At 54.5% G+C, this 24,666-nt stretch overlaps 1 protein-coding gene across 3 annotated transcripts; it reads right to left on the bottom strand.

Annotated features, from left to right (window-relative positions):
• Positions 1 to 553: 553 nt before the first annotated feature.
• On the bottom strand, positions 554 to 22,825 carry TP53INP2 (tumor protein p53 inducible nuclear protein 2). 3 transcript variants are annotated; one of them, XM_032704903.1, is made up of 5 exons: positions 22,608 to 22,825; positions 17,449 to 17,605; positions 13,348 to 13,681; positions 9,813 to 10,122; positions 554 to 8,325 (listed from the first exon to the last, which is right to left on the bottom strand). In XM_032704903.1, exons 3-5 carry the CDS (start codon positions 13,469 to 13,471, stop codon positions 8,073 to 8,075), a joined length of 687 nt encoding a protein of 228 aa, XP_032560794.1. In that variant the 5' UTR covers positions 13,472 to 13,681; positions 17,449 to 17,605; positions 22,608 to 22,825; the 3' UTR covers positions 554 to 8,072. The 3 variants fall into 3 exon arrangements, with proteins under 3 accessions (XP_032560794.1, XP_032560795.1, XP_032560793.1); XM_032704904.1 differs by lacking the exon at positions 17,449 to 17,605 and having other exon boundaries at positions 9,813 to 9,942; XM_032704902.1 differs by lacking the exon at positions 17,449 to 17,605.
• Positions 22,826 to 24,666: the final 1,841 nt, after the last annotated feature.

The following is a 24,666-nucleotide window of genomic DNA, read 5'->3' on the forward strand; positions in this document are numbered from 1 at the left end:
TTTCTTTTTTTTTACTTCAATTTATGCCTCTCACCCTGCCCCAGGCTGAGAATGTTCTGGCTGTCTTCTGTACTTCCCCCATCAGGAATCTGCACACATGAGCAGGATGTTCCTGAACCTTCTCCAGACTGAGCAGTTCCAGCTCTCAGCCTCTCATCTGCTGGATGTTCCAAGCCCCTAATCACCTTGGAGGCATCTCTGCCTCTCAGTGGGTGGTGAAAACGTCTCACTCTGCAGGGTATGTGCTTGGAGAAACAGATGATGCTGCAGGGATCAGCTCATCTGGGATTCTGTGCTTTCCCAGGGCAAACCGCATATGCTTTAGCTCTGTCCATCGCCTACTGAGTTGTAGGGTTTGGGAATGTGGAAGGGAAAAAAATCGCCTCCACCGCCTCAGCCTGTGCCATCCCCTCTCCTGCGCATCCCTATCTTCAAAGGGGACATTCTTCTGTTACCTCTCTCTTACAGAATTGACTTTTAAAAGCTTTTTTACAAAAACAGAGCTTTTTGGAGACAGATTTACTTTCAGGCTTTAAAAGGAATACACATAAAATAGAGTTTAAATAGATTTTTTTTATTATTTCTTGTGATTTTTCTTTATATTAGATTTCTTTTCTCAGTCAAGAGACAGCATTACAACCTAACAACCAAAACCAGGTTACATACACACAGGCACAACTACACAACGTATCCCAGGCAGTCGTGTCCTTCACTCTGTTGACACACAGCAAATGTTGGACACACTGTGTAGTGTCCTACGAGGAGGAGACGCCCTTTCCCTACTAACCTTGCTCACACCGACTGAACACATAACACACGAAAAGGGCGGATTTTGTTAGCTTTGAGTTTCGGACGAGGTTTCAGTCCTACAGCATAGGTGATGTAGAAAAATGTGGACCTTGTTTTTGCCTCTTCTCCAAGGTCCAGAGTGGCAGCTGGGCCCCAGTTAAGGCATTCAGCAGAGCCTGGTGATGGAGAGCTGCTTGACGGCCACGTGCCCGCTCTGCCCCAGGCTGGCAGTGGGCGCAGGGCGGCTGGGGATGGGAACATTCTCTGATGCATTTTAGGGAAGGCTTAAGCAACCTTTTCCAACATTTCTCTTGAAACACCGGCTGTGGAACATGCCGGCTGTTCTGGTGCTCGTCCTTCCTGCTGCTACTGCTCTTGCTCTCCATGCATGGCTCAGTGAGGAACTGGGGTTTAGGCTGAGCTTTTCAAAGCTGCTAAAAGATTTAGCATCCAAAATGCTAAATGCTTTTTAGCTAAAAAAAAAATAATAATCTGAATGTTTTTAGGGGTAATCATTCTGTTGAGCTTCTCTGAAAAGTCTTCACAGCAACTTTAAAAACAACACAGAAACACAGAAATATCAAAAACTGACTCCCCAGTCACCTCTTGCATAGGACTTGTAACTGCAGTTCAGTGATTTATTCAAGTTCTGTAATTGTGTTAAAAAAAGATGACAAACCATGAAAAAGGGTGAAGGCACATGTACAGTCAGTCCAGCATAGGGATGGATAATGTGCAGGGATGAGTTTTACAAGCAGAATACTTGGGGTTGATACATACAGACAGAATATTGCAGTGCTCGGTGGCTCTGTACAAGAACAGTCCTGATACAAGAGAAAATTTTACTAGTTTACTGTTAGACCTTGTGCTGTCCCCTCATCGCTCGACTTCCTGAAGCATAAGGCTGAGGATAAGATTTCGGTGAGATTTGGGCACAGCTGCTCCCAGCTTCCCCAACAAGGAAACATGAGGTGAATGTGAAAGAGCAGAGGAATTTTGGGCTCCCTGTGCAACCCATTTTTATGTTACACTTAGAACTTACTGTGCTGTTTCCCCCTCCATTTGCAAGGAATAAAATCTTCCCCACATACAGGTAATGAAATAGGATCAGAGTGGAAGGCAGAAGGATTTTCAGGTTTAGCTGTAACAGAACCAAAGCTTTGCAGCAGCTTTCATGCTCTGGGACATGGGGTCGCATACCTGTATCTCTGGGGTTGGGAAAGCAACCCCCTTGGCAGCCCAGGAGGCTCTGAATGACTGTACGGGGGACACGCCTGGGTGTCACCGCTCTGCACAGAAGAATTGAAAAGAGAATCACATGTAAGAGCCATCTTTGCTATTAAATGGAGCCGCTCATCCTCGTCATCCTCATCCCTTTAAGGAAAGTTGTGGGTTTAGTTAATGACACAGACTCTTTTAAGAAGCAAAAAGAAAAGCTGGTGGAAGACACATCAATGGATGGCAGGGAAGGGGGAGACCTCCTGCCCAAGCTATGTCTGGCTGTCCAGAGCCCATGGCTGCTAAGTACTCCCACCACTGGGGTCCTGGAGACAAGTGGAGGAGAAAGTGGCATCTCTGACAGGTTTGAGGACACCTCTCACCAAAGGAGGGACTTACCAGCCAGGCAGAGCCTCTCCCACTGCTGCATTCAGCTTCTTCCTACAGCCACATTCAGGTGACCTGTGGCAGCCACTCCGATCATGAGAATGGGATGAGGATGGAGCCCATGAGGATGATGGGAAATTACTGACTTTGTATTGAGCATATCTGAGAGAAACAGGCAGAAATAGAAAGCTCCACCCTAAAGAAGACAAGCCCTAAGAGGATCAGCCCCAACTAAGGCCCGTTAATGTCCCCAGAAGGTCTGATAGGTGGGTCTGACCATGGCAGATCCCCGGGATGGAGAGGCTGCCAGTGCCGTGGGTGTCTGTCCTCAGATTCCAGTCCCTGTAAGCAGCTGTGCTGAGGAGGTCACCAGACACAGTCCTGTGGTGGAGAAGGACTTGGTGGGAAGCTCTGAGAACTTGGGGACAATTGTGGGTTGCTGGCACATCCCTCCTGCCACCAGCATTTCTGAGTGCAGACAGCAAAGGAGCAGCAAACTTGAGGCATATCCAAGTCGCTTGTGGGAATGGTGGTGGCTGACAATCTCTGGTGGCTCGAGAGTCCCCGTGGCACCAGCTGGGCACAGATGGCTTCTTATTTTTACCTGGACACTCAGCGACCGTCACCACCCATTCCCAGACCAGCGGGGCTCAGTGTTGCCTTCTGGCAGATGCTGAAAACCATTTCGCTTGACTTGAGGTGACCTATCACTTCTTACTGTCCGTTTCCTAATTATTAGATGTGTAATCTCTGGGGACTCAATTGTTTTTCAATAAATTCACATGACATTTACTTTCCACTTTATGCAGGGCACTGGAATTTATACTGGTCCTCCACAGGAGTGACTGCAAAGCTGTGGGAGTCAAGCTTATAACCTCACTGTAGTTTTTTTTCATATTTTTTTTTTTCTGACTGATATGATAAGACATCTAAGTGGGTATTTTTCTCCCCACTGGGGTTGGATGGAAGAGGAAAAGGTATCGGTATGATGTAAAATTATTGATTAGAAACATGCCTAAAGAGAGAAAATTCCCACAGCGGTCTTTGGGATGAGCCAAGCATTTATGTTATCCATGATGAGAAAGAAACGCCAACTCCCATGAAAAGAATTGTTTTCCTCCCAGACGAAGCTTTTGCAGCAGAGGTTTTTGGAAAGCAGATTTGTGAGTGGAGATTGCAGCACTCACACAGGTGAGGAAGGCCTCTGCCGCTACTCCCTTAGCAGCCCCCCTACAGCCTTGTAGCACAAGCAACAGCCAAAATCCGGGGTGAGGACTTTGTTGTGGCTGCCAGTGAGTGTCCTGCATGTGCCGTGGCCTCCAGTCTGGCCTTGACCGGTGCAGGAAGCACAGCTATGGGAAGGTGGGGGGCACGGGGGTGTCCTGACGCATCTCAAGAGCCGGCACTTCTGCAGGAGGGCCACCCCTCCCGCTTCTGTCCTGCTGGCTGGGGGAGCCTCGCCACACATCGGGTTCATCCATTGCACGAGTACCAGGGCAGCCAGACCAAAACAACTCAACTGAGATGCAAATCTTGCTTGGAGAAGATTCCTACACCATGGGGGCTTCAATGGTGGTGGAAAGATCCTTCCCACTGTAGAGGGTGTGCTGCTTCCACAAGCTCCAGCCAGCACTGACAGCACCGCTCTCCCAGCTGCCCGTCCGTGCCCATTCCTCACTGCAATTCCAGAACAGGGCTGCAAAGCTGCTGCTGTGGCTGGACCCATCTCACCTGTCTGAACCCCAGCACTGCCATGCTGCCCAGAAAAGCTGGCATTTATTGAACAGAGATTTGCCCAGGCCTCTCCACCAGGAATTCTTCCTTTTTTTATGCTTTCAGTGCAAGAAATACAAAAATTTCTTCCCTCAAATCCACCTGTCACCTACATCACCATTTTTCCAGGTGATTGTTCCAATGGCTTCCCCCATCCTGGCTGTCTCCTGATCCCAGTGATGTCGTAGGAGTCAGGCCAGAACGTCCAGCTCTGCTGCACTTCCCAAATCCTTGGAGGTTCAGTGCTGAAAATCTGTACCTGGCTGTTCACAGAAAAGTCCAAAAAGGGACAAGCCACATTCTAGCAACTATTAGGTGAATTCTCAGGACATGAATAAACAAAGAGGGGCTGCTGCCCAGCAATGGCCTCACCATGAGGGGTCACAGCTTCTTTTCCACACCAGAGTGTCAGAGCACCAAACCCTGCAGTTCCTCCAACACAGCCTGGGCAGCCTCTCACCACCATGTTCTGCCACAGGCCCCATCCCTGCAACATCCCTCACAGACCAAACCAAACCCCACATCCTAGCAGAGAAGCCTGGAAAAAAGACATTTTTAAAGACCCCAGCAGATTGGTTTGTCCCTGAGTCCATGCTGTAGTTTCCCCCTACAAAAGTAAAGAAAAGAAAGCAAAATCATCCCAGTTGTCCCAGCAGGACCAGCCCAAGGGCTCCCTGTGAGCACCTTCCCATCAGGAGCACCACCCAACTCATCACAACACTGGGTGCAAAAAAAAACCCCAACCAACAAACCCCTAAAAAACTCAACCCCACATACTGAACATCCACACCAGGTCGTGAAGTATCTACACATGCCACAGGTGCACACACCAAAGTTCTCAGTTTTTAAGCACCTTTCATTTGTTTTAAGATTCGAGGAGACAAATAACCTCAATGAAAAGGAATTTTCTTGTTCTGGCAACAATGGGAAGGAGGTCTTACTGCTGGGCAAGAGCCCAGGTTGAACACCCTTCTGCCACAGCACAGGGAGGGTGGGTCACACTAGGGAGTGACAGTCGTCTTGCAGGGGGTTGGCAGGTGAGTGTTAGGTGTTAATACACAACAAGTGTGCAAACAACAGAGGGGGGTTGCAGGAGCAGAGGTTTGCTGTGGTACATGCACTCTGCTAACCTGCTTGGACTCTGGTTTAACCTCTTCATGAAAACATTAATAATTTATTAATCCTTTATAAACATACTCTGGATATAAAGTGTGATAATAGTTCTGCTTCATGTCCTGTGCTTGCTGGGCACAGCATGAGGAAAGACACCTCAGACTGGCATGGAAAGAAGAAAGGAAAAGAACAGTTTGCATTCGCTTCTGAAAACCAGCATCACCTGTTGGAAATGGGTGCCTGGGGGCTGGGTGTCAGTGTCAGTGCCATGGCTGCCCCAAGCTCCCCAGGAACATGGCCAAGAGGTTCTGGTTCACAACAGATGAGCAGGACACAGAGAAGGATTTCGATGAGGGATTTCTCCTGGGGTACCATTTCCATACAGACCAGTGGGCACAGGAAAGCCTGGTAGGTGAGACAGGGCAGGATCTGCCCTGAGCTCACTGCTGCCTGTTCCTCTGGGAGCTGTGGAGGGTAATGTGGTCGCAACCAGCCTCTGATTTCTGGAGTGCTCTGGAGGAACTGGCGGCAACTTGAATGTGCAGGAGGAGAATTTGCAGTGGAGAACAGGCTGGGGGGCAGGACGCTGCGTGGCTTCTCCACTTCTTGATGTGTATTTGGGCTGGAGAGAAAATGATTCCTCTAATGGTTCTGCCTGGTGGCCACAGAGCAGATCATCCAGCAACATGGGAAGAGCGGGATAGGGAAGGCAGCACCTCATCGGACATCCGGGAGCTCGGGCTCAGCCCCTGCTTGTCATCACAAGCACCTTTGCCAGAGTCCCTGCACATGCCATGCTCCTGGTTCACACCAGGCATCACTTCAGGGGGAAGAAAAGGCATTTAGTGTGAAGCCCAGGAAGCCAAAGGGGGTATACATTCCCCTCCAGTCAGTGTCTTCACCAAGAAGATACTAGAGGTGGGACAGGGCGATCTCCAGTGTGGTCTCAGGCTCAGCAACGGACGGAGGTTGCCAGGAGGCCCAAGGAGTGTGGGACAATGCCGAGGGCAGGGGGTAACATCGACTTCCCCAGCTCTGTGCTTTTAAGAACACTACGTCATCGGAGTGGAGGAGAAACGCTGCAGGTGAGCAGCAGCATCCGGCTCCTGTGGGCCAGGCTCCCCAACCCAGAGCCTGGACCAGTTTGTTTTTAATCTCTTTAAAAGAATTAATAACTACCAGCTGTCTGAAGTTGGGCTTACCACAATTCCTTCAGCAGAGGTCCCCAGCTAATATTAAGGGATGTAACATGGTGAATGGAAGAAACTCCTGTGAAATCAGAATTTTTGGGGGGGTTGTAAGGTTTTTTTCAGAGGGTAGGAATTCAGGCTGTGAGCTGGCCACAAGCCGGATACTTTCCCAGGGCACAAGGTGTAAAACCTGTCCCTAAAGGGAGGGAGCTGGGGGCGATCAGCAAATTTCTGCTGGGTTTAGAGCCATCTCAGCTGGTGCTGGAGCCAGTGAAAAGTCTAGACCATGTTCTTCCAAAGGCAGAATGAATCTGTCACAGGGAGGGGAGGGATTTGCATTAAAAATCAACGTTTTCTACAACAGGATTTGGCCCTTCATGGGAAAGGATGCAATTTTTAGCAGGGATGGGGAAAGAAGATGCACCTGTTACAGTTCCTGTTACAGCAATCCTCTCATTCAGGCCTGCCCCATCCTGACCCTTTGCAGCCACTCCTAGACCCATCTTTGTCCTTACTTCGGCCTCTTCCCTCCGGCCTCTTCTTCAGCATCTCTTCACCACCACCATCAACATGCTTTCGCCACCTCAGGGAAGCTGTGCAGATCCCTGCCTCTGCTCCCCTCCCAGGGTTTGACACTAGGCAGCCGATGTTCCTTGGCTTAACAGTGCCTCTTCCAAGTATAAAGGTATGGAGGGAAATATATATACACACACATATACAGGCGCATCTGTAGGGAAAGAGGTGTGGCTGGGGCAGGCGAGTGGCTCCAGGAGGAAGGGCTCGCTCGGGTGGAGCCACCAGCCACGGTGATGCCACCACTGCCCTGGGCTGGCCACCCCTCCCAGCACAGTGGCCAAGGGCTCCAGCATGGCGCTGGGATGGTGCTTTGATTCCTGAGATTGCTTTTAAGGTTAATTTAAAAAAAACACCGTGACGCATCAGGAGCCACCTGGCTGACCCGGCCACAAAGGTTCCACCAGTGCTTCCCACCACGAGCCCCTTCAGGACCTGCAGTGGGGGTTTATCATGGTAAAAACGTAACTAAGAAGTCAAGGAGGGAGGGGAGTATTTGCTGGTTGTGCAGGGCGGAAGCATTACTTAGTGTCATTGACGAGATTTTCCTAAAAATCCCAGATCTCGTGGCTTTGTTTCTCTTTTCACCTTTGCTCGGTGTCTCTGTGACATCCCAGCCTGGCTGTACATGGAGTCATGATGCGGTGAGGAAAGGCACTGTTGTCACAGGCTTGTCAGGACAAACAGGCTTTGCCATGGATTTCGGGAACAGGTGATTTCCCAGGGAATACCGATTTCCTGTGTGAAGGCTGGTGAGGCTGTGAGGGTGGGGGGGTCAGCATGGCCCTCCATGCTGGCAGCTCCAGAGGTTGCTGGCCCAGCTGGCATAGAGGGTGAGGGGTGAGGGGAGCAGTGAGGGCAGGTGGAGGAAGATGAGGAGTGTGGGCCAGGCGTGCGGGAGTGGGGGGCGTGGAGTGGAACTGCAGCCAGTGTCACCGGTGTCCGTGGGGGCCGGCACTCCCGGGGGCCGGTGTCAGGGGGTGAGGGCCCCCTCGGCGGGGCAGCGGCAGCGCAGCCGTCCCGGCGAGGTCAGTAGTTGCAGTGGCGCTGGCAGGGCTGGTGCACAAAGGCCCCAGGGAGCTGCTTGGCACGGCGGGGCGGGCGCTGCCGGGCGCGGTTCTGCCGCTGCAGTGCCTTCTGGCCCAGCCGGTGCCGCTCCGCCAGTTGCTTGGCCCGCTGCACCCGCTGCGCCTGCCCCACCTTGTCCAGGATGGCCGCCTTCACCGCCAGGGACCGGCCGTGGTGCACCATGTGCCGCTCCAGCCGCGGCTCCGGCACCTCCCTGCAGAGAGAGGGGCCGTCAGCGGCGCTGGCATCGCCCTCACCCTCCCCACCAAGAAGGGCACCGAGGGCACCAACCCCCTCCCCACACACTGTGCCCTGGGATGGGCCGGGCACCTCCTGCCTCAACAGCCTCCCGAGGGCAGGGATGCTCCAGCACAGGCAGGCTCTGGGACACCTGGACAAATCCAGACACCACCAGGAACGGGGTGTTCCCACAGCCCCCTACCGTAGCTAAGTCCCTTGAGCCTGGTCTGTCTCCATTCCACTGTGACCTCTTTTGTCCCCTGGCTAGTCCTGAGTTCCCTTTGGCCATTCTCTGCCCCCTCCATCACTGAAGAGCCTCTAAAGCTCTGGAGATCAAGCTGTGGCTCTCAGGGAGACTTTGGAAAGAGAAGTCCTGGAGGAATGGTGTCACTTAGCCAGGAGCAGTGTCCCCTAATCAGGAATGGTGTTCCCTAGCCAAGAACGGCATCCCCTAACTATGAATGATGTCCCCTAGCCAGGAACAGTGTCCCCTGACAGGAATGGTGTCCCCTAGCCCAGGGTGAAGTTTACTCTGAATTCTTACTCCTCCCCTGTCCCAGTGAGGGGCTCTTGGGGGAGATGCTGGAGGGCTGGGACTGGGGGGCAGCAGGGACCCCATGGCATGGTGGGAGCCGGGGCTCAGCCAGCAGTGGCAGGGCTGAGAACGTGCACAGTTCAGGTTTTCCCTGCACACTGGAGGCAGCCCTGGGGAAGGACAGAGCTCCAGGCTGTGGTCCCAGGAATGCGTGGGGAGGACTCCAGCCCACAGGCCTTGGGAAGTAGCAGGCAGCAGGGCCATTTGGGGCATTTCTGTTTATTTTCCTCCTGTGCTAAGCTGTAGCTTGGGGCAAGAAGCTGGTGGGATATCCCTGTGCTGGGCCAGCATGGGGTCAGAAGTGGGATCGAGGGGGGCTTCAGCACCTTCCTGCCTGGGGGAGCCAGGGGTCTTCAGGGGACCACTGTGCCCAAAGGCCACCCTGTCCTATTGGATTTGCTTTGCTTGGGCCATACCTATGGAAAACAACGATGTAAGCCCAACCTGGCAACCCCCTAGACTGGTGATGTGGTGACAGGCGGTATTAGCACAGGTGGCATCAGCATGAGTGGCATCAGCCACACCAGGAGACCCTGCTTGGGGCAGGGGACACACCCCTCTCCTGCCACAGCCCGGTGCCAAGCTCACGGTCCTGCACCCACGGCCATCCAAACACGCCGCTGAGACCTCCTCAGCAGAGGATTTTGGGACACAGGGGCTGCCAGCCTTGTATGGCATCTGGCCAGATGTGTAGAGTACTCCCTTGAGATGGGGCATGGGGACACTGATGTCCTCCACCGCTCCACTCTGTCCATGGGACACGCTCTCGGGTGTACGAGGGGATTTGGGATGCCAGGGCTGACCCCGGTCCCTCAGTAGGTGCTGGGGCTGCCAGTCCCTCACAAACACCCTCAAAGTGCACTCACCCGGCAGCATCGTCCTCGGGGCCCTCCCCATCCACCTCGAGGGTGCTGGTGACATAGACGGACATGCTGGGGTGCTCGATGAGCAGGTCCTCCATGGGGCTGCTCCCCACGCCGTCAGGGCCGGGCTCCTCTGCAGTAAAACAGGGGGGAGGGGTGACAAACCAACTCTCGTCCATCAAGCAGGGACCGGCCGGAGCCGGGGAAGCGGCTGGTGGTGGTGGCGGACCAGAGGGCGTCGGGCGGGGCCGCGCCGAGCGCCCGGTACCGCCAGCACCCCCTCGCCGGGCTGGGCCGGGGCGGGCACGGCTGCCTGGGGGTGGGGGTGCAGAGCCATGCGGGGCGAGCGGGGACACACACACATACCATGTACAGTGGGGAGGGGAGGGGGGAGAGAAAGGGGCATCGTTAGTGCAAGAGACACCCCACCGCCACCGCCAGAGACGGGCGCGGCCCCGCGGGGAGGGACACGTCAGCCGTGCCCCCCCCCAACCAGCACCTACCGCTGCCGAGGGCCCCGGCTTCAGCATGGAAAGGAGCCTGGTTAGGCAAGTTGAACCAAAAAGTGGGAGAACCAGCAGGGTTTACTGCAGCAATGGGTTTTTTTCCTTGTCAAAAGGAAGAAAGTTCAGGCAGCAAGAAACGCTGCTTTTGCCTTTTCGGATGGCACCTGAGCCATGCCGTGCTGTGCCGCTCCAGAGGAACGCCAGCATGCCTGCGCCCACAAACACCACCCAGCACTTTGCAAACATGGAAACCAAGTACACACAGAGGGGTGTCCACACCTTTTCTCTGGAAGAAATCACAGGAATAAATTCTTCAGCAAAGGTTTTCGCTGTGCCTTCAACTTCAGTCCCTTAGAGGCCAAATTTTGGGTGCCTGATACGGGAGCTGACCCCCCACCCCTCCAATGGCCAGCCTTCCATGCTTTCCCTTCCTCATCTCTACCTGGCAAAAGCACTTGGGCTGCTGCTTTCCTGGGCTGCTTGTGCTTGGAATTATTGGTGGTGTAATGGGAGGGGAGCCTGCACCTTAGGCTAGGTGAACCCATTCCCAGACTCATCAGGGGGATTTGAGGGAACTGGTGTCAGTGAGGGGGGAGGCAGTGCAATATCTATATGGATGCATGTGACCCTGTGACTGGGGGAGGGAGCATGAGGAATCAAAGGTGAATGTGTTCTTGCGTGGAGAAATGCAGTGCATGAGCATGAGCATGGTATTCCCAGCTCTGTGCATCTCCAGCCCCTTCCTTAGCTGATGCCCCAGCCCAGGGCTCAGGACAGGTCACAACTGGCCTTGCAAACATGGGAGTGTCTTTCTCTAGGTCAGTGGATATCAGGCTATTAATAGTTGTTGACATGATGGGCTGTAGATTATTTGTCGGCCTGGAGACAGCCATCAAGCCCAGCTGGAGCATCCCCAGTCCAGCAGCACTCCCACAGCAGGGGTCTGTGGGCACAGGGGTAGGGGACTCAGTGCAGCCTCTCCAGGGCTCCCTGTTCCCATCCTTTGCCAACCTGGGTTTTAACGTCACAAGCAATTTTTCAGGATCCTCAAATCCCTGGGGATATACTCCCAGCCATATCCTGGGAAATGCTCTTGGCTCCCTCCCTGGGTCCTGAGCAGAGCCAGGCTGGGCAAGGGGGTGAAAGGAGCATCGGAAATGTTCCTGGAAGATCTGGGTAATTTGGGTGCATTTTGGGGTAATGATCAGGCTGAGAGGGATCGAATTTGGAGGCACCCTAAACTGCTGGGAGGGAGCCAGGCTGGGAACTGCTGCTGGCCACCACGGCTCCAAAGGGAAGGATGGGGCTGGAGCCTCCACATTTCACTTTTAAAGTGCTTCACATAACTCCAGCCTCAGAAACGGGGCTGAAAGAATCTGGTCCCTCACTGCTCAGGGATTGCTGTGGGAACAGAAGGCAATGGAATTAGCAGTGGGATCGTCGCAAGCAGACACGCTGCTGGAAGCCAGCGCTGCACCAAGAGCCCAGCCATGTCACTGGGAAAAAAAATGGGACTCTGTTTTGTACCAGAGTCAACCCTTGGTCCCCTCGGAGCCAGCTGCAGTCTCGGACCCAGGGATCAGGGCACAGGCCAGTGTTTCTCCGGCTGGGGAAACTCCTGGCTCCTTCTGGCATGCTTTAGGCATGCTGCAGCCGCTGCCAGCTGGCCCAGACTCCTGGCAGCTGCACACCCGCTGCTCCAGGGACGTCCTTGCAACCAGCCCCCTCCCATGTCACTGCTGTGACCCACTCCAGACAGTCAGCTGAGAGCCCAGAGGACAGGGAACCCTGCACAGCTGCCCATGCCCACACCACCCATCACCTCCACCAGCTCTCCATAGTGCTCCCTCCCACGAGGCACAGAGATCCCTGTCCCCCATCCCAGGCTTGTTCCTGCTCTGGTCCCCTCTCCAGGGGATATGGGGGAGAACTCTAATGAACAACTCCCATCACAAAAACAAGCATGGTGGGGACAGGCAGGGAACATCTGCTCAGAGGACTGCTGCCTGCAAGAGAGAGGGAGGACAAAACCCTCCTCCTAAACCCCCTTGGCTGGGGCACCACAGCTAACAGAGCACAGGCACCACGAGCTCCTGCACAGGCAGGCGAGTTTGTCTATGGTCAATGCTGGATTTGGAATGAAAAGGTCATAAAAATATCATTGTAATTGGCTGAGTCACTAATGCCACAACAAACTCCAAGGTCTGCGTGGAGCTGGAGAAGCTCCGCACAGGAGGAATTCAATTCATCTGGTTGGTGTCAAACAGGGCTCTGGACGGTTGTCACCATCCCTGGGAAGGGGGAGCCCTGTGGGTTCTCTAGATACAGGGACCTGGTGCCAAACATCCCTTGTGCTTGGCATGGGCACTGGGAATGAGTTGGGAAGAAAACTCCTTTGGAACTGAGATTTGCTCCCCTCAGATGACCCAAACATAGCCAGATCACTGGTGGCACATCCCCAGCTGGGACAGCCCTGCCACCTATCCTCTCATGGGGACAACCCTGGTGTCCCACCAGTTCCTGCTTTGCTTTCAGCAGAGGCAGAGCAGGGAGCAGCTGAGCCTGGCTCCTCCTGGAAAAGTGCTGGCCAGGGCACAGCTCAGCTGCAGCCGGTGGGTAGAGCCTGCAAGGGCTGGGTTCTCCACCCCACCGAGCCCTGGCAGGCAGGATCACATCAAAACTCTGGATAATCTCCCTGGCTGGTGCCATGCCAGGGTCCCATCCTGGCACAGAGACACCTGGACGATCCCGAGCAGCTGCAGCCCCAGCCAGGGATGCTGACACTGCTCCCACACTGGTGGAAAGTCAGGAATCATCACTGGGAAAAAGGAGGAGCAGGTCAGGGGCTGCTGCAGTGACCACAGGGCTGGGCACCATGGACAGGGCAAGGGGACCAGGGGAGAAAGGATGAAGGGCAGAGCTGATCCCATGTGGTGTGAGCTCATCTGCTGACATCTCAAGGGGTTTGCCCTGCTCTGCAAAGACAAAGTTCAATGGAGGCTGTGGGAAGCCAGTCCTGCTGCTTTCCTCACCTGCAAGATCAATTACGAGCCAGCCATCCTCCTCCTCTTCCTCCTCGACAAAGGGTTTGGGCTCCTCTAGGCCCTCTGGCGCATTGCTGTCACTGAAGAAGAGGCTGGTGAGACGCTGAAACATGGTGGGGAGTGGTCCAGTGGGATGGACAGTGAGTTAGAGCTTCTGCTGGGCACCAGCTTCCAGGCACAGAGATGGGAGTGATGTGCAGGGAGGGGAAAAACAGCCCTCGAGGTCTTGTTGGTGGCGGAGCCGCTTTGCTGCCAGAGGAATCAAAGTTAAGTGGTGTGTAGTGCAATTGTGAGATTCTTCACTTGGCTTCAGTGCAAAGGTCTGTAAAAGGAGAAATAAAGGAATAATGGATTAGAACTGGCTGGCAATATGGTCCTCCTGTATCCCAGGAGCTTGGACGGGCCTGAGGGGATGGCAAAAAGGAGGCTCTGGCACTGATCTGTTCCATGGGCTGTCCCAGATGGTGGCACCTCCATCAGGCACGGTGTCTGAAAGCAGCAGTGAAAGGCTGGGTGCCTGTGCTCTGGAGCCTCCACCAGCATCGAGCCCCATATCGTGTCCCCTTCCTCACGGGCGGGGTCTCCCAGGGGATCCACCAGAGCTGGCAGGGACAGAGCCAAACACTGTCCCCAAGTCAGGTGAACATGCTGAGGCCCTCACAGCAGGCAGGGTGAGGACAGCGTTATCATAGAATCACAGAATGGCTTGGATTGGAAGGGACCTTAAAGACCATCCTGTTCCAACTCCCTTTGTTATGGGCAGGGACACCTTCCACTAGACCAGGTTGCTCCAAGCCCTGTCCAACCTGACCTTGAACACTTCCAGGGATGGGGCAGCCACAGATTCTCTGGGCAACCCTTGCCAGGGCCTCACCACCCTCACAGGGAACAATTTCTTCCCAATATCCCACCTAATCCTGCCCCCTGTCAGTTGGAAGCCATTGCCCCTTGCCCAAAGTCCTTCTCCAACTCTGTTGGAGCCCCTTCAGGCACTGGAAGGAGCTCCAAGGTCTCCCTGGAGCCTTCTCTTCTCTGGGTGAACACCCCCAGCTCTCTCAGCCTGGCTCCAGAGCAGAGGGGCTCCAGCCCTCAGAGCATCTCCATGGCCTCCTCCAGACTTGCTCCAATAGCCCCACATCCTTCTAGCGCACCAGAGCTGGAGGCAGCACTGCAGGTGGGGTCTCACCTGAGCAGAGCAGAGGGGCAGAATCCCCCTCTCACCTGCTGCCCACGCTGTGGGATGAGCCCAGGATGCTGTTGGCACTCTGGGCTGCCAGCACACACTGTTGGCTCATGTCCAGCCTGTCATTCCAGCCCCTAGTGAGTCTCTGCCCCATCTATGCTCATCGTTGTTTTACCCCTGGGGAAGCACGTCTCCCTTGGTGGGGGCAGAGGTCAGCACTCACTAACTTCATTAATGACTGCCAAGCTTCTGGCAAGGCACAGGGACAGCAGCCACAAGGTGCAGACTGTTATTTGTGTGGACAAAATACCTTCTGGTCCAGAGACATTAAAGGGCATTAAAATGCCATCAGGAGCTCCATGAAGGGAGAGGAGCGAGTGGGGTGCTGCCATGCTGGGCACGCTCACATGGGTGCATTCAGAGGGTAAATCCCCAGTTCATGGCTCTGTCGACCAAGGGGCCATGGAGCCTGTGAGTGTTCCTCCACCCTGGTGAAGCCCTACCTGCTCTAAGCAGTGTGGAAAAGGAAGGGTGCAGGGAGGCACAACGCGTCCATACATATCCCAGTCCTCCAGCAGCCCAAGTTTTAGCTCAGACCTGTCTCCCAGTGAAGTGGCTTCTCCAGTCCCAGCATCCTGGGAAGGTGGCTGGCCTGGGCACTCTCTGAAGTTCTGGGGCTCAGGCATCATTCATCCCTGTGGGATGGCTGTGCCTTTTGCTGTCTCTCAGGTGGCTTGGTAGGTACAACATCTGCTCCACAAGGCAGAAAATGAGAAATCAAGGGAGCCTTACCCCTGGATGGGATCCCCTGGGCATCATGGGCTCTGCTCTCTGACACCCCCAGGTGCAGAAGGGAGTGGTGGAGCAGCCCTGAAGCACACAGCTCTCCCTCCCCGGCATGGCCAGGGCAGCAGTATGACAGTACCTGTCCCCTTGAGCAGCTTGCAAGCCCCAGGTGACTTGGTTGCCCCAGAGGCACAGGGCAGACCATGGGCTACAGCTGTACCCAGCTCCAGATCCCAGTGCTCAGAAGTCCGGCCCAGCTTCCCAGTCTCTCTGGGATGGCTCATGGAGCATCTCACCAGGATGAATCAGAGGTCAGGGAGGACTCCCTACTCTGTGTCCTTAGAGGGTCCCTGGCTTCCCCTGAAGGCACTGAACAGGGAGGTTTTGGGCACTGAGACATGACAAGAGTTGTTTCTCTGACTGCAGCCTGAGCCCTCACCTCCCAGCCCCCATCACAGCCACGACTGTGGCAAGGCCTCAGCTATTCTGTTATCCTCCAGTGCTCATGATTGAGTTACCCAGACACTCCCTTTACCACCACATCATTAAAGCATAATAGTATAAGTTAGGGAAACAACGGGAAGAGGGGCTGACACCCAGCTGGGCACTGAGCGAACCCGGCCCATTGGGCTCCCTCGTGTGCTCCACACTGAGGGAATGGGATTCCCCTCCCACGGGATGTCCATGTGCACCCATCCTCCTCTGGGCCAGGCTGGCAAAGGGCACCAGGGTTGGCCCTGAGGGCTGTGGCATACAGCCACAGCTTCATCACATGTCAGCTCTGTCTAGAAACCTGGCATCTGCCTGAGCACTTGCCTATTCAGTAAATAGCTTTTAATATTATATTAATGTTATTTATTTAAGAAGTTTATTAAATATCAAAGAGTGGCAGAAACCCCACAGCTCCCAGGTACCCGCTGGTGATGTCTCAGGGCCTCCTGCTGTTTTCTCCTCCCCAGCTCCCCAGGCAGGAGGGAACAGGGCAGCTTGTGGCAGGCACAGAGGCCATGAGGGGCTCCAGTCGCCCAAGGCTCTGGCCCAGTGTGAGGCCAGGAGGGGGTTGCTATGCTTATTGAGCTGGGGCATTCCAAGGCTGGCAGAACTGCCGAGCCAAAGCTGACCCAGTGTCATGAGGCAGGTCCTCAGGGTGACACACTGGGGCTGGGGACAGCAGGGTCCCTTGTGCTGTACCCCAAGCCCTCCATGCTGGGAGGACACTGTCAATGCTCTTGGCCTGCCTCATGCAATTTTCAGTCTTTCCCCCTGCCTAGATGTGGATGTCACCCAACAGCAGAGCTGGGGACAAGAGCTGGCACATGGTGACAGGGGAGGGCAGCAACTCCAGTTTGGCTTCCAGGGAAAGGTCACCCAGAAAAGCACCCAAGCAGCTACCATAGGCCAGGGGCTGAGCCAGGCAAGGATTCTCCCTGTTGCCTCAGCAAAGCCAGTCTGGCATGTCTTGCTGCCAGGCTTGGCACCACCAGAGTGCTCCCTTCACTCTGTGGGCTTGGTACATCCTCCAGCAAGCTCAAAGCCAAATGACCAATGACACAGTCAAAACCTTTTAGTTTTCTTTCATTAAAACATGACAACAGCTTTAACTGGACAGTAAAAAGACTGTTCCCTCTTTGCCCCCTCAGGAAGACCTTAGAGCATTTGCTGCTTAAAGACTGGTCCCCAAAAAATCAGAGGGTGCAGGCAATGGGCCAGTCAGGAGCTAAGGTGTCTGGACTTCCCAGGTACCCACCCTAACCCAGAGGTAACCTGCCTTTTCTGAAGACACAGCAGACACTATTATTTTCAATTGTCCTCTCTCCCAAATTTAACTCCATTTTCCTTCTCTCAATAATTAAAGAGCCTGGGACCACGCTCCCATCACTCACAGTCAGCGCTGTGATAAGGGGTCAGCAGGGGCTGTCCTGCTCTAGAGGAATCCCACAGCACTACAGAGGGTTAGGCAAAGGGCAGGGAGCTGCAGGCAGAGCACAGGGGCTCATGGGTAGCTGTGATAGCTCTGGGGGAAGCAGGAAAGAGTTAAAAACTGCCCCAAGAGCAAAATTTGATCATTTTAAAGGATCATTCCCCAAAGAATTCAAGTAAGCCACCAGCTATCACCCTACCTGAGCCAGGGAGCGTGGGGTGGCCTTGAACCCCTCACCGGTGCAAGGGGGTCCATGCTGTACCGTGGAGCATGGGTGGGCTACAGTGGCAGAGTCAGCCCCATGGTGGTGCCCAGGGAGCTGTGGAGGGCTCCTGACAGAGCCCTCAAGATCAAACCTGCAGGGTGGAGGCAGGAGTGAGATCTTGGCAGGCAAGGGCCAAAATGAGAGTTAATCCTCCCCCTCACTTTATCCTGTCTGCTCTGAAAAACTTAGGTTAAAGAGGCAGGATGAGGTTCTGATCTCAGAAACTCTCAGCAAGTTTGTGGATGACACCAAACTGTGTGGTGCAGTTGATTGAGTAGAAGGAAGGGATGAGGCATCCTGAGGGACCTGGGCAGGCAGAAGGAGCGAGCTCATGTGAACCTCATGCAGTTCAACCAGGCCAAGTGCAAAGTCCTGTATCTGGGTCAGGGCAACCCCCAGCATGAGCACAGGTTGAGGGCTGGGTGGGTTGAGAGCAGCCCTGGGGAGAGGGACCTGGGAGTCCTGGTGGGTGACAAATTGGGTGTGACTTGGCCATATGTGCTGGTACCCAAAAACGAGTCATGTCCTGGGCTCATCCCACACTGTGGGCAGCAGGTGAGTGTGGGATTCTGCTCCTCTGCTCTGCTCAGGTGAGACCCCACCTGCAGTGCTGCCTCCAGCTCTGGGGGCCCAGCGCAGGAACGACATGGAGCTGCTGAAGAGAGTCCAGGGAAATGCTCTGAGGGCTGGAGCCCCTCTGCTCTGGAGCCAGGCTGAGGGAGCTGGGGGTGTTCACCTGGAGAAAAAAACACTCCAGAGAGACCTTAGAGCCCCTTCCAGTGCCTAAAAGGGCTCCAAGAGGGCTGGAGAGGGACTTGGGACAAGGGATGGAAGGACAAGGGGGAATGACTTCCGACTGACAGGGGACAGGGTTAGGTGGGATATTGGGAAGAAGTTCTTCCCTGTGACGGTCGTGAGGCCCAGGCTCAGGTTGCCCAGAGAAGCTGTGGTTGCCCCATCCCTGGAAGTGTTCAAGGCCAGGTTGGATGGGGCTTGGAGCAACTTGGTCTAGTGGAAGGTGTCCCTGCCCATTGGCAGGGAGTTGGAACAGGATGGTCTTTAAGGTCCCTTCCAACTGAAACCATTCTGTGAGTCTGCGCTCTCCCAGCCACCCGAGAAGGGAGCAGCTTCTGGCCAATGTGATCAGGGCATCATGCTTCAGCTGCTCCAGACCCTCTCTGCAAGCCACCAAGAACATCAGCTCCTCCATCAGCTCATCATGGAGCGCTGTGACTTCTTCAGCCTTTCACAAGGTAAAAGACTTCTTGGCCACCTGCTACCCAGACAATGAGATTGCCATATGCCATCTCAGTCTCAGCAGGTTCCACAGGCACTTCTCTGTGTGGCTGGGACAGCCCACAGCCATCAGCAGATCAAGCTCTGAAGTTTCTCCAGGTATTTGGAAAGCCTCTGCTTTCCCTGTGGGAAATGTTTGCCCCATTTACACCAGGGGAACTGGGGCCGGCAGCCTCACAGGAACTGCAGCGCAGGAGGGACCCGAATGTGTCCCTGCCAGGGGATTTAAGTCACTGCTGTGCCTTGTCACCAGGCACAGGTGGTGCCCACATAAGCAGTTTGGACCAGGAGGTGGCTTTTCTGCCTGGAGAAGGTGTGTCCCAGGTGTCCTCCCACTTGGGACACAAGGGGACTGCCCATGCACCACATCCTTGGGGCTCCAGAAACCACACACCCACCTCCTGTCTCCTGCCTCCTGCCAGAGCCACCACCACAGGACAGCTGTCATCCTTCCTAGGCTTCCACAAACTTCCTTACTTGGCATGACAACTCCATCCCAGCCACTGCCAGATGAGGGGACAGCCCACAGGTGACACTCACTTGGGGACAGATGAGTTTCTAAATGAATGTTTATCAGAATCCTTCCACAAAGTCCAACAGCTTTTACAATAAGCCAGAAAGTATTAAATATTAAAAGTTAAAGTAGGAGTAAGGAAACCACAATGCATCAAGTTATTCTTTCCCCTTCAGAAACCTCAACACGGTAATTAGTTTTCTGAGTCACCATTGCTGCAAATAACCCCAGGAGCTAAGAATAGGCAACAGGAGCAGCAGTAAAGCCCCGGGATGCGCCCGGAGCTTGCCAGGGTGGGAGCTGCAGCGTCGCAGGACTGGCAGCTCTTAAAAGTCACAGTCTGCAAGAACAACAGCAACTCCCCTTGGAAATGGCAACAGGCTCCCTGAAACTTTCCATAAATACTTGGCGGCGGGAGGGATGCTGCTGCCAGGCGGCAGGAGCGGTCCTTCCTTGGCAGAGCTAAGAATACCCCACGCAGTCATCCCGGCAGGCGGTGGAGGTATAAATCAGGTGCCTTCCTCCAACCCACTTGGGAAATGAGATTTTCAACTCATTTTACCTAAATTAGACGAGTGTTTCACAGGCTCTCTGTGCTGGATGCATCAAAGTCCTAAACCTGGCACAGAAACACAGAACAAAGAAAGGAGTGCAGCACCTGGACAGCTTAGGGGGCTCTGCTCATCACCCCCAAAAATGACTGGTGCATCATCCCTGTACTGTCCTCTATCCATCCCTATCAAGAGAGGAACCAGAGTGGACAAGGGCCTGCCTGGGACAGTTTGGCAGGGCTGGATTAATTGTGGGACACTGGTCCCACAACAATTGTGCTGCAGCTCCGACTGATCCCCTTGCTTTGCCAGCAGCCTCATTAAGGGGGTTCCCCTGGGGGGAGCCCTGGACACAGGGGCAGAGCTGCACCCCAAGGCTGCTGCCAGCATGGAAAAACCAGAGGCTGATTCACAGCTAGATCCTCTTCTGCAGCAGATCAGGGGAGTGGAGAGGTGAGAAAGCAGAGAGCAGTTAGAAAAATCCCCAAAAAACCTCTTAATCATGAGACTCTTCTTAATAATGGCAGACCAAGCCAGCACCTGAAAGGGCTTTCCTAAGCCAGTCCAGGAGCTCAGTGGGGACTGGAGTCCCCACATGCTCCTCCAGACCACACTTGAAGGAGGGGGACCCTGCACAACTGGGAGAATATGTTTTTTCTGGAGCTGGTGTCCCCATCTGTCAGTGTTCAGCAGGATCTGAGCAACCAGGAAATTTTAGATTTGCCATGAGCTGTCCCACGAAACTTTAGAAGTTTCCTCTCTAGGATGCACAAGGTGAAGCATCCGGAGGAGCACCAGGAGGGGAGCAGCCCAACGTTACACCCTCATAAATCACAGAGGCTGAACTACCTGGCACATTGGACTTTGACACCACAGAAGCCCCAAGCTCCCCACCATTTCCCCCAAGCCCACTTGGGCCCCCCCTTGCTGGAGCAGGGCTCACTGTGCCGTCAGCACTAAAAACCTCTTAGATACAACTTCACATTGCAGGTTTTTCCAGTCTTGCTACAACCAGGTGCTATCGGTTTATTATCCAGCGGAAAAACTTTCATTATGCTTTTCCCTTTGTGTTCAGCCAGATAAGCACCAGTTTCATGCAACAGGTTCCTAACGGTGACAGTGAGCTACAGCAGACAGCTTTTGTCTTTTTTTGTTGTGTGTTCGTTTGGGGTTTTTTTGGGGGGGGGAGGACGAAAAATAAAAGGAGAGGAAAGATTTATTTTAGAGTAAAAAAAAATAGTTCTTGGCACTTTGTAGACTAAACCCAGTGGGAAAGCAGGTCCAGCACAGTCCTGTACCAGAGCCCAACACCTGCTTTTGGGAGGGTTTCTGGGATGGTTTCCTATCCCAGCAAAACCTTGGCCAAATGAGTGACAGCACTTGGCACCTGCCCAGCTCAGCCCTCGCTGGTGCAGCTTCAGCACTGCGTGTTGCTGGGCCCAAGAGAGACACTTAAAACCAGTATTTTGGGATTCCAGGGTGCCAGTGCCTTTGCTCAGGCACTCTGGGAAGGGCTGTAGCTCCACTGTACTCAAGACATATGTATGAAAGAATTAAAAAAGCAATAATGTACTTTTTAACACATTTCTACAGTTACACTCCACAGAATCCAAGCTTTAACACAATGAGCCCCCTTGGATGGAAACAGGAGTAGTTCCCAGGCCAGGCTCAGTTGAGCTGAGGCAAGAGCCATTAAACCCAGAGGAAAGTTGCCCATTTAGGATTTATGTCATTTTTTAGCTGTCCCAAAGCAGGTGGTCTTAGGGCAGCAATAACAGAAGGATGTGGTACCTGATGGACTCCTGGGCTCAGCATCCTGAGATGTGGTGGAGCTGCCCCACAGCACAGACGTCAGCATGACACTGCCAGCACCCTTCCCCTGCCACACATGGCCCCTTCCCAGGAATCACAATTAAACTCAATAAAAATATGAAAGCACACATCTGAATCTCATTAAAGCCAGTGGGATTTATGAAGGAAAGCAAGATCTAAAGATGGAGGGATTCCAAAGCACCAAGGATTTGCTGGAAATCAGTTAAACAGATAATACATTTCTGTATTCTAGATTTGCATATATTTACATTCTTTACATGTATTTATTTTATATAGTATATTATATACACTATATTTTATATAGTATATAATATATACTATATAGTACAGGAAGGTGTCCCTGCCCATGGCAGGGGGTTAGAACGTGATGATCCTTAAGGTCCTTCCCAACCCAAAACCATTCTGTATATTTTATATGTTTGCATATATTTATATTACATTTATAATTATACATTCACATTCTTTTTCCAAAAAGTCAAACAGCCTCTAAACAACACGGGGGGGGATACACCCATGTTTCCTGCTGGGAAAGAGCCACAGCTGCGACTGGCACGGGAAGGACACGCGGGGCCACCCACGCGTGGCCATTGCGGGTACCTCCCACGTGCCTCCATGTCCCCCCCGGGCCCGGCGGGGTCACCGCGGGACGGGGGGGGGGGGGACAGTTATGACGTCTCAATGTCATATGCAAATGAGAAACGTCACTGCAGCGCAGCCAATGGGAGCGCGGAACGGCCGCGAGTCTTAATCCGGTGATGAAGAAACAAACAACAGGCGGGGGGGGACGCGGCGCCGGGGGGTCCCGGGGACACCCGCCCTTAGGGTGCCCCTTGCCCGCACGGGCAGAGAGCCCGCTGAGCCCCAACCCCGCGGCCCGACCCCCGTCCCGCGGGACTCACCGGTGGTGGCGGTGTCGGGGCGGCGGGAGGCGCTGAGGTAGAGCCGGTGCCGTGCGCTGGCGATGCTGTTCGGTGCCGGTGCCGGTGCCGGTGCCGGTGCCGGTGCCGGTGCCGGTATCGGTGTCGGTGTCGGTATCGGTGTCGGTGGGTGCCGAGCAGACCCCCCGGTTGTGCCGCGCACCCGCCGCTCCCCCGCACAAATCGGGACCTTCCCACAGCTGAGCGTGACGTCACAAAGCGGCCCCGCCCCCTCTCGCCCGCAGCCAATGGGGGGGCGCCGCCGGAGGGCGGGGCCGGCGGGGCCCGGCCCGGGTGGGGACGGGGGGACACGGGAGGGCAGCCCGGGCGCCTCCGAGCCACGGGGCCCAGAGTAGGGCACAGCCCGCGGGAAGGGGGCGGCAAGGGGCTGGAGACCCCCGGCGTGCGGGAGGAGAGGGGAAGGGCTGGGGCCCCCGGGGCCGCTGGCGGGGAGAGGGGCTCGGGGAGCGGGGGCAGGGAGGAGATGGACGAAAAATAAGAGCTGAAGCCATAAGAGCCCCGATGGCGCCCAGCCCCGCCCGCAGCGCCCCGAGGACGCGCGTGTGGAGGACAGGAAGGCTGCGGGGGATGCGCTGACCCTGCCGAAGGGACGGGACGGAGTCTCGAGGCTTCTCGGACACCCGCTTCCCTTCTCCTGCTGCACTGAGGGAGCCTCATACAAAGAGAAACTTTGGTGGGACACAAATGAGGGGGTTGGGGGTGAGTGAGGGGCTGAACCCCCTGGGTGGGGTACACGGTCATTACCCCACCTGCGAGAAGAGCAGAGGTCTGGGGGGACCTGCCTACCAGGAACATCCCAGGGGTGTCACAGCCCCCCAGGATGCTCAGCAGCACCAGGTTTGCCTTTGTCCTCAGCACAGGGACCAAGGGTTTGGTTTGACTTTGTGCCAGGTTTGTCACATGGCAGGAAATTGTCCATATAAAGATAGAACATTTATTAAAACAGTCATTAATGGAGCAGTTTGGGTGTCTGAGTCATGCATGGAACAGTTAGGACTCATCTGGCATCACAGGTGAGAATTCCCCATTGCAAATTCACAAGAGGCAGAATTTAATTGTGTCTTATTCAACCCGAGGTCACAAATTAAATAACACTTAGTCTCCTGTAATTGAAGGATCTTGCGGAAGAGTGTAAACCATTTCGGGAGGAGAGCTGCCACCCTGTAGAGCTCCTATCCCACCTTGCAGGGAGGAGAGCAGAAGCCCATGATGCTTGAAACAGTCCTAAGCAGAAAATTTGGGATGTCCATGGAGGGTATTTTGAGCTGGCCTCGGCAGTTTCAGTTAATGGAGGTGCCCAGCACCATTGGGCACGGGGGGGAGGATCTACAGGAGACACCCAGAAGTCACAGCATAATCACACTTGACCCCCAGCCTGGTCCCTGCCTGAAGCCAACAGCTCCTGCTGCCCACGGGGGTTCATTTTACTGCTTTTACTACATGGCTTACAACATGGCTCCTGCTGGCTGCAGCAGGAGTGCAGAAATTAACGTTTAATCCCAATGCTGGAGAGGAGTGGATATAAATAAATGCAGTAGAATGAATCTTGTTAGGGTGAAACATGTCCCAGGGTAAATTGCCCCCATTTGTGCTGGTGTATGCCTTAAAGGGCTGGTTTAATGGGATGGCCCTCTCTTCCTTTCCACTGGTGTGGGAAGCGCTTCGGTCTCTGCTGCACCCTGCCCTGGGCTTTTACTGCAAAAAAGGAGAGGCAGCCCCCTCCCAGGCAGCGTGCAGCCCCAGTGATTTATTGCTGGGGGAAGAAGCTGCACACCCGATAAAGCAGAGGAGTGAACTTCTCACCATCCTGGGACCACCAGCACAGGCTGCCAGTCCCTGCAGGGCCCGGCCGGGGGGCTGTGGTCGGGGAGCTTCAGTGCTGGGTGGCAGCTGTACCGAGGCAGTGGAAATTACTTTAATCTTGCCAGTGCAGGGCACAGTGGGCAGGAAGCTGTGATGGCCCAGCCCTCACGTGCCTACAAGCCTGCAGTGGCCGGGCTGCCGGGCTGCCATGCTGAGT

This window comes from Chiroxiphia lanceolata, chromosome 17, assembly GCF_009829145.1.
Source record: "Chiroxiphia lanceolata isolate bChiLan1 chromosome 17, bChiLan1.pri, whole genome shotgun sequence".
In the NCBI taxonomy this organism is placed as follows: domain Eukaryota; kingdom Metazoa; phylum Chordata; class Aves; order Passeriformes; family Pipridae; genus Chiroxiphia; species Chiroxiphia lanceolata.

What these genes read in the sequence shown, in the direction of transcription:
- TP53INP2 (XM_032704902.1), bottom strand. Translation starts at nt 13,471, where the DNA reads ATGTTTCAGCGTCTCACCAGCCTCTTCTTCAGTGACAGCAATGCGCCA. An exon ending in GCTCGTAATTGATCTTGCAG is followed by an intron (nt 10,123 to 13,347) that starts GTGAGGAAAGCA and finishes CCCCACCCCCAG; the next exon opens with GCAGCCGTGCCCGCCCCGGC. An exon ending in CCCGAGGACGATGCTGCCGG is followed by an intron (nt 8,326 to 9,812) that starts GTGAGTGCACTT and finishes CTCTCTCTGCAG; the next exon opens with GGAGGTGCCGGAGCCGCGGC.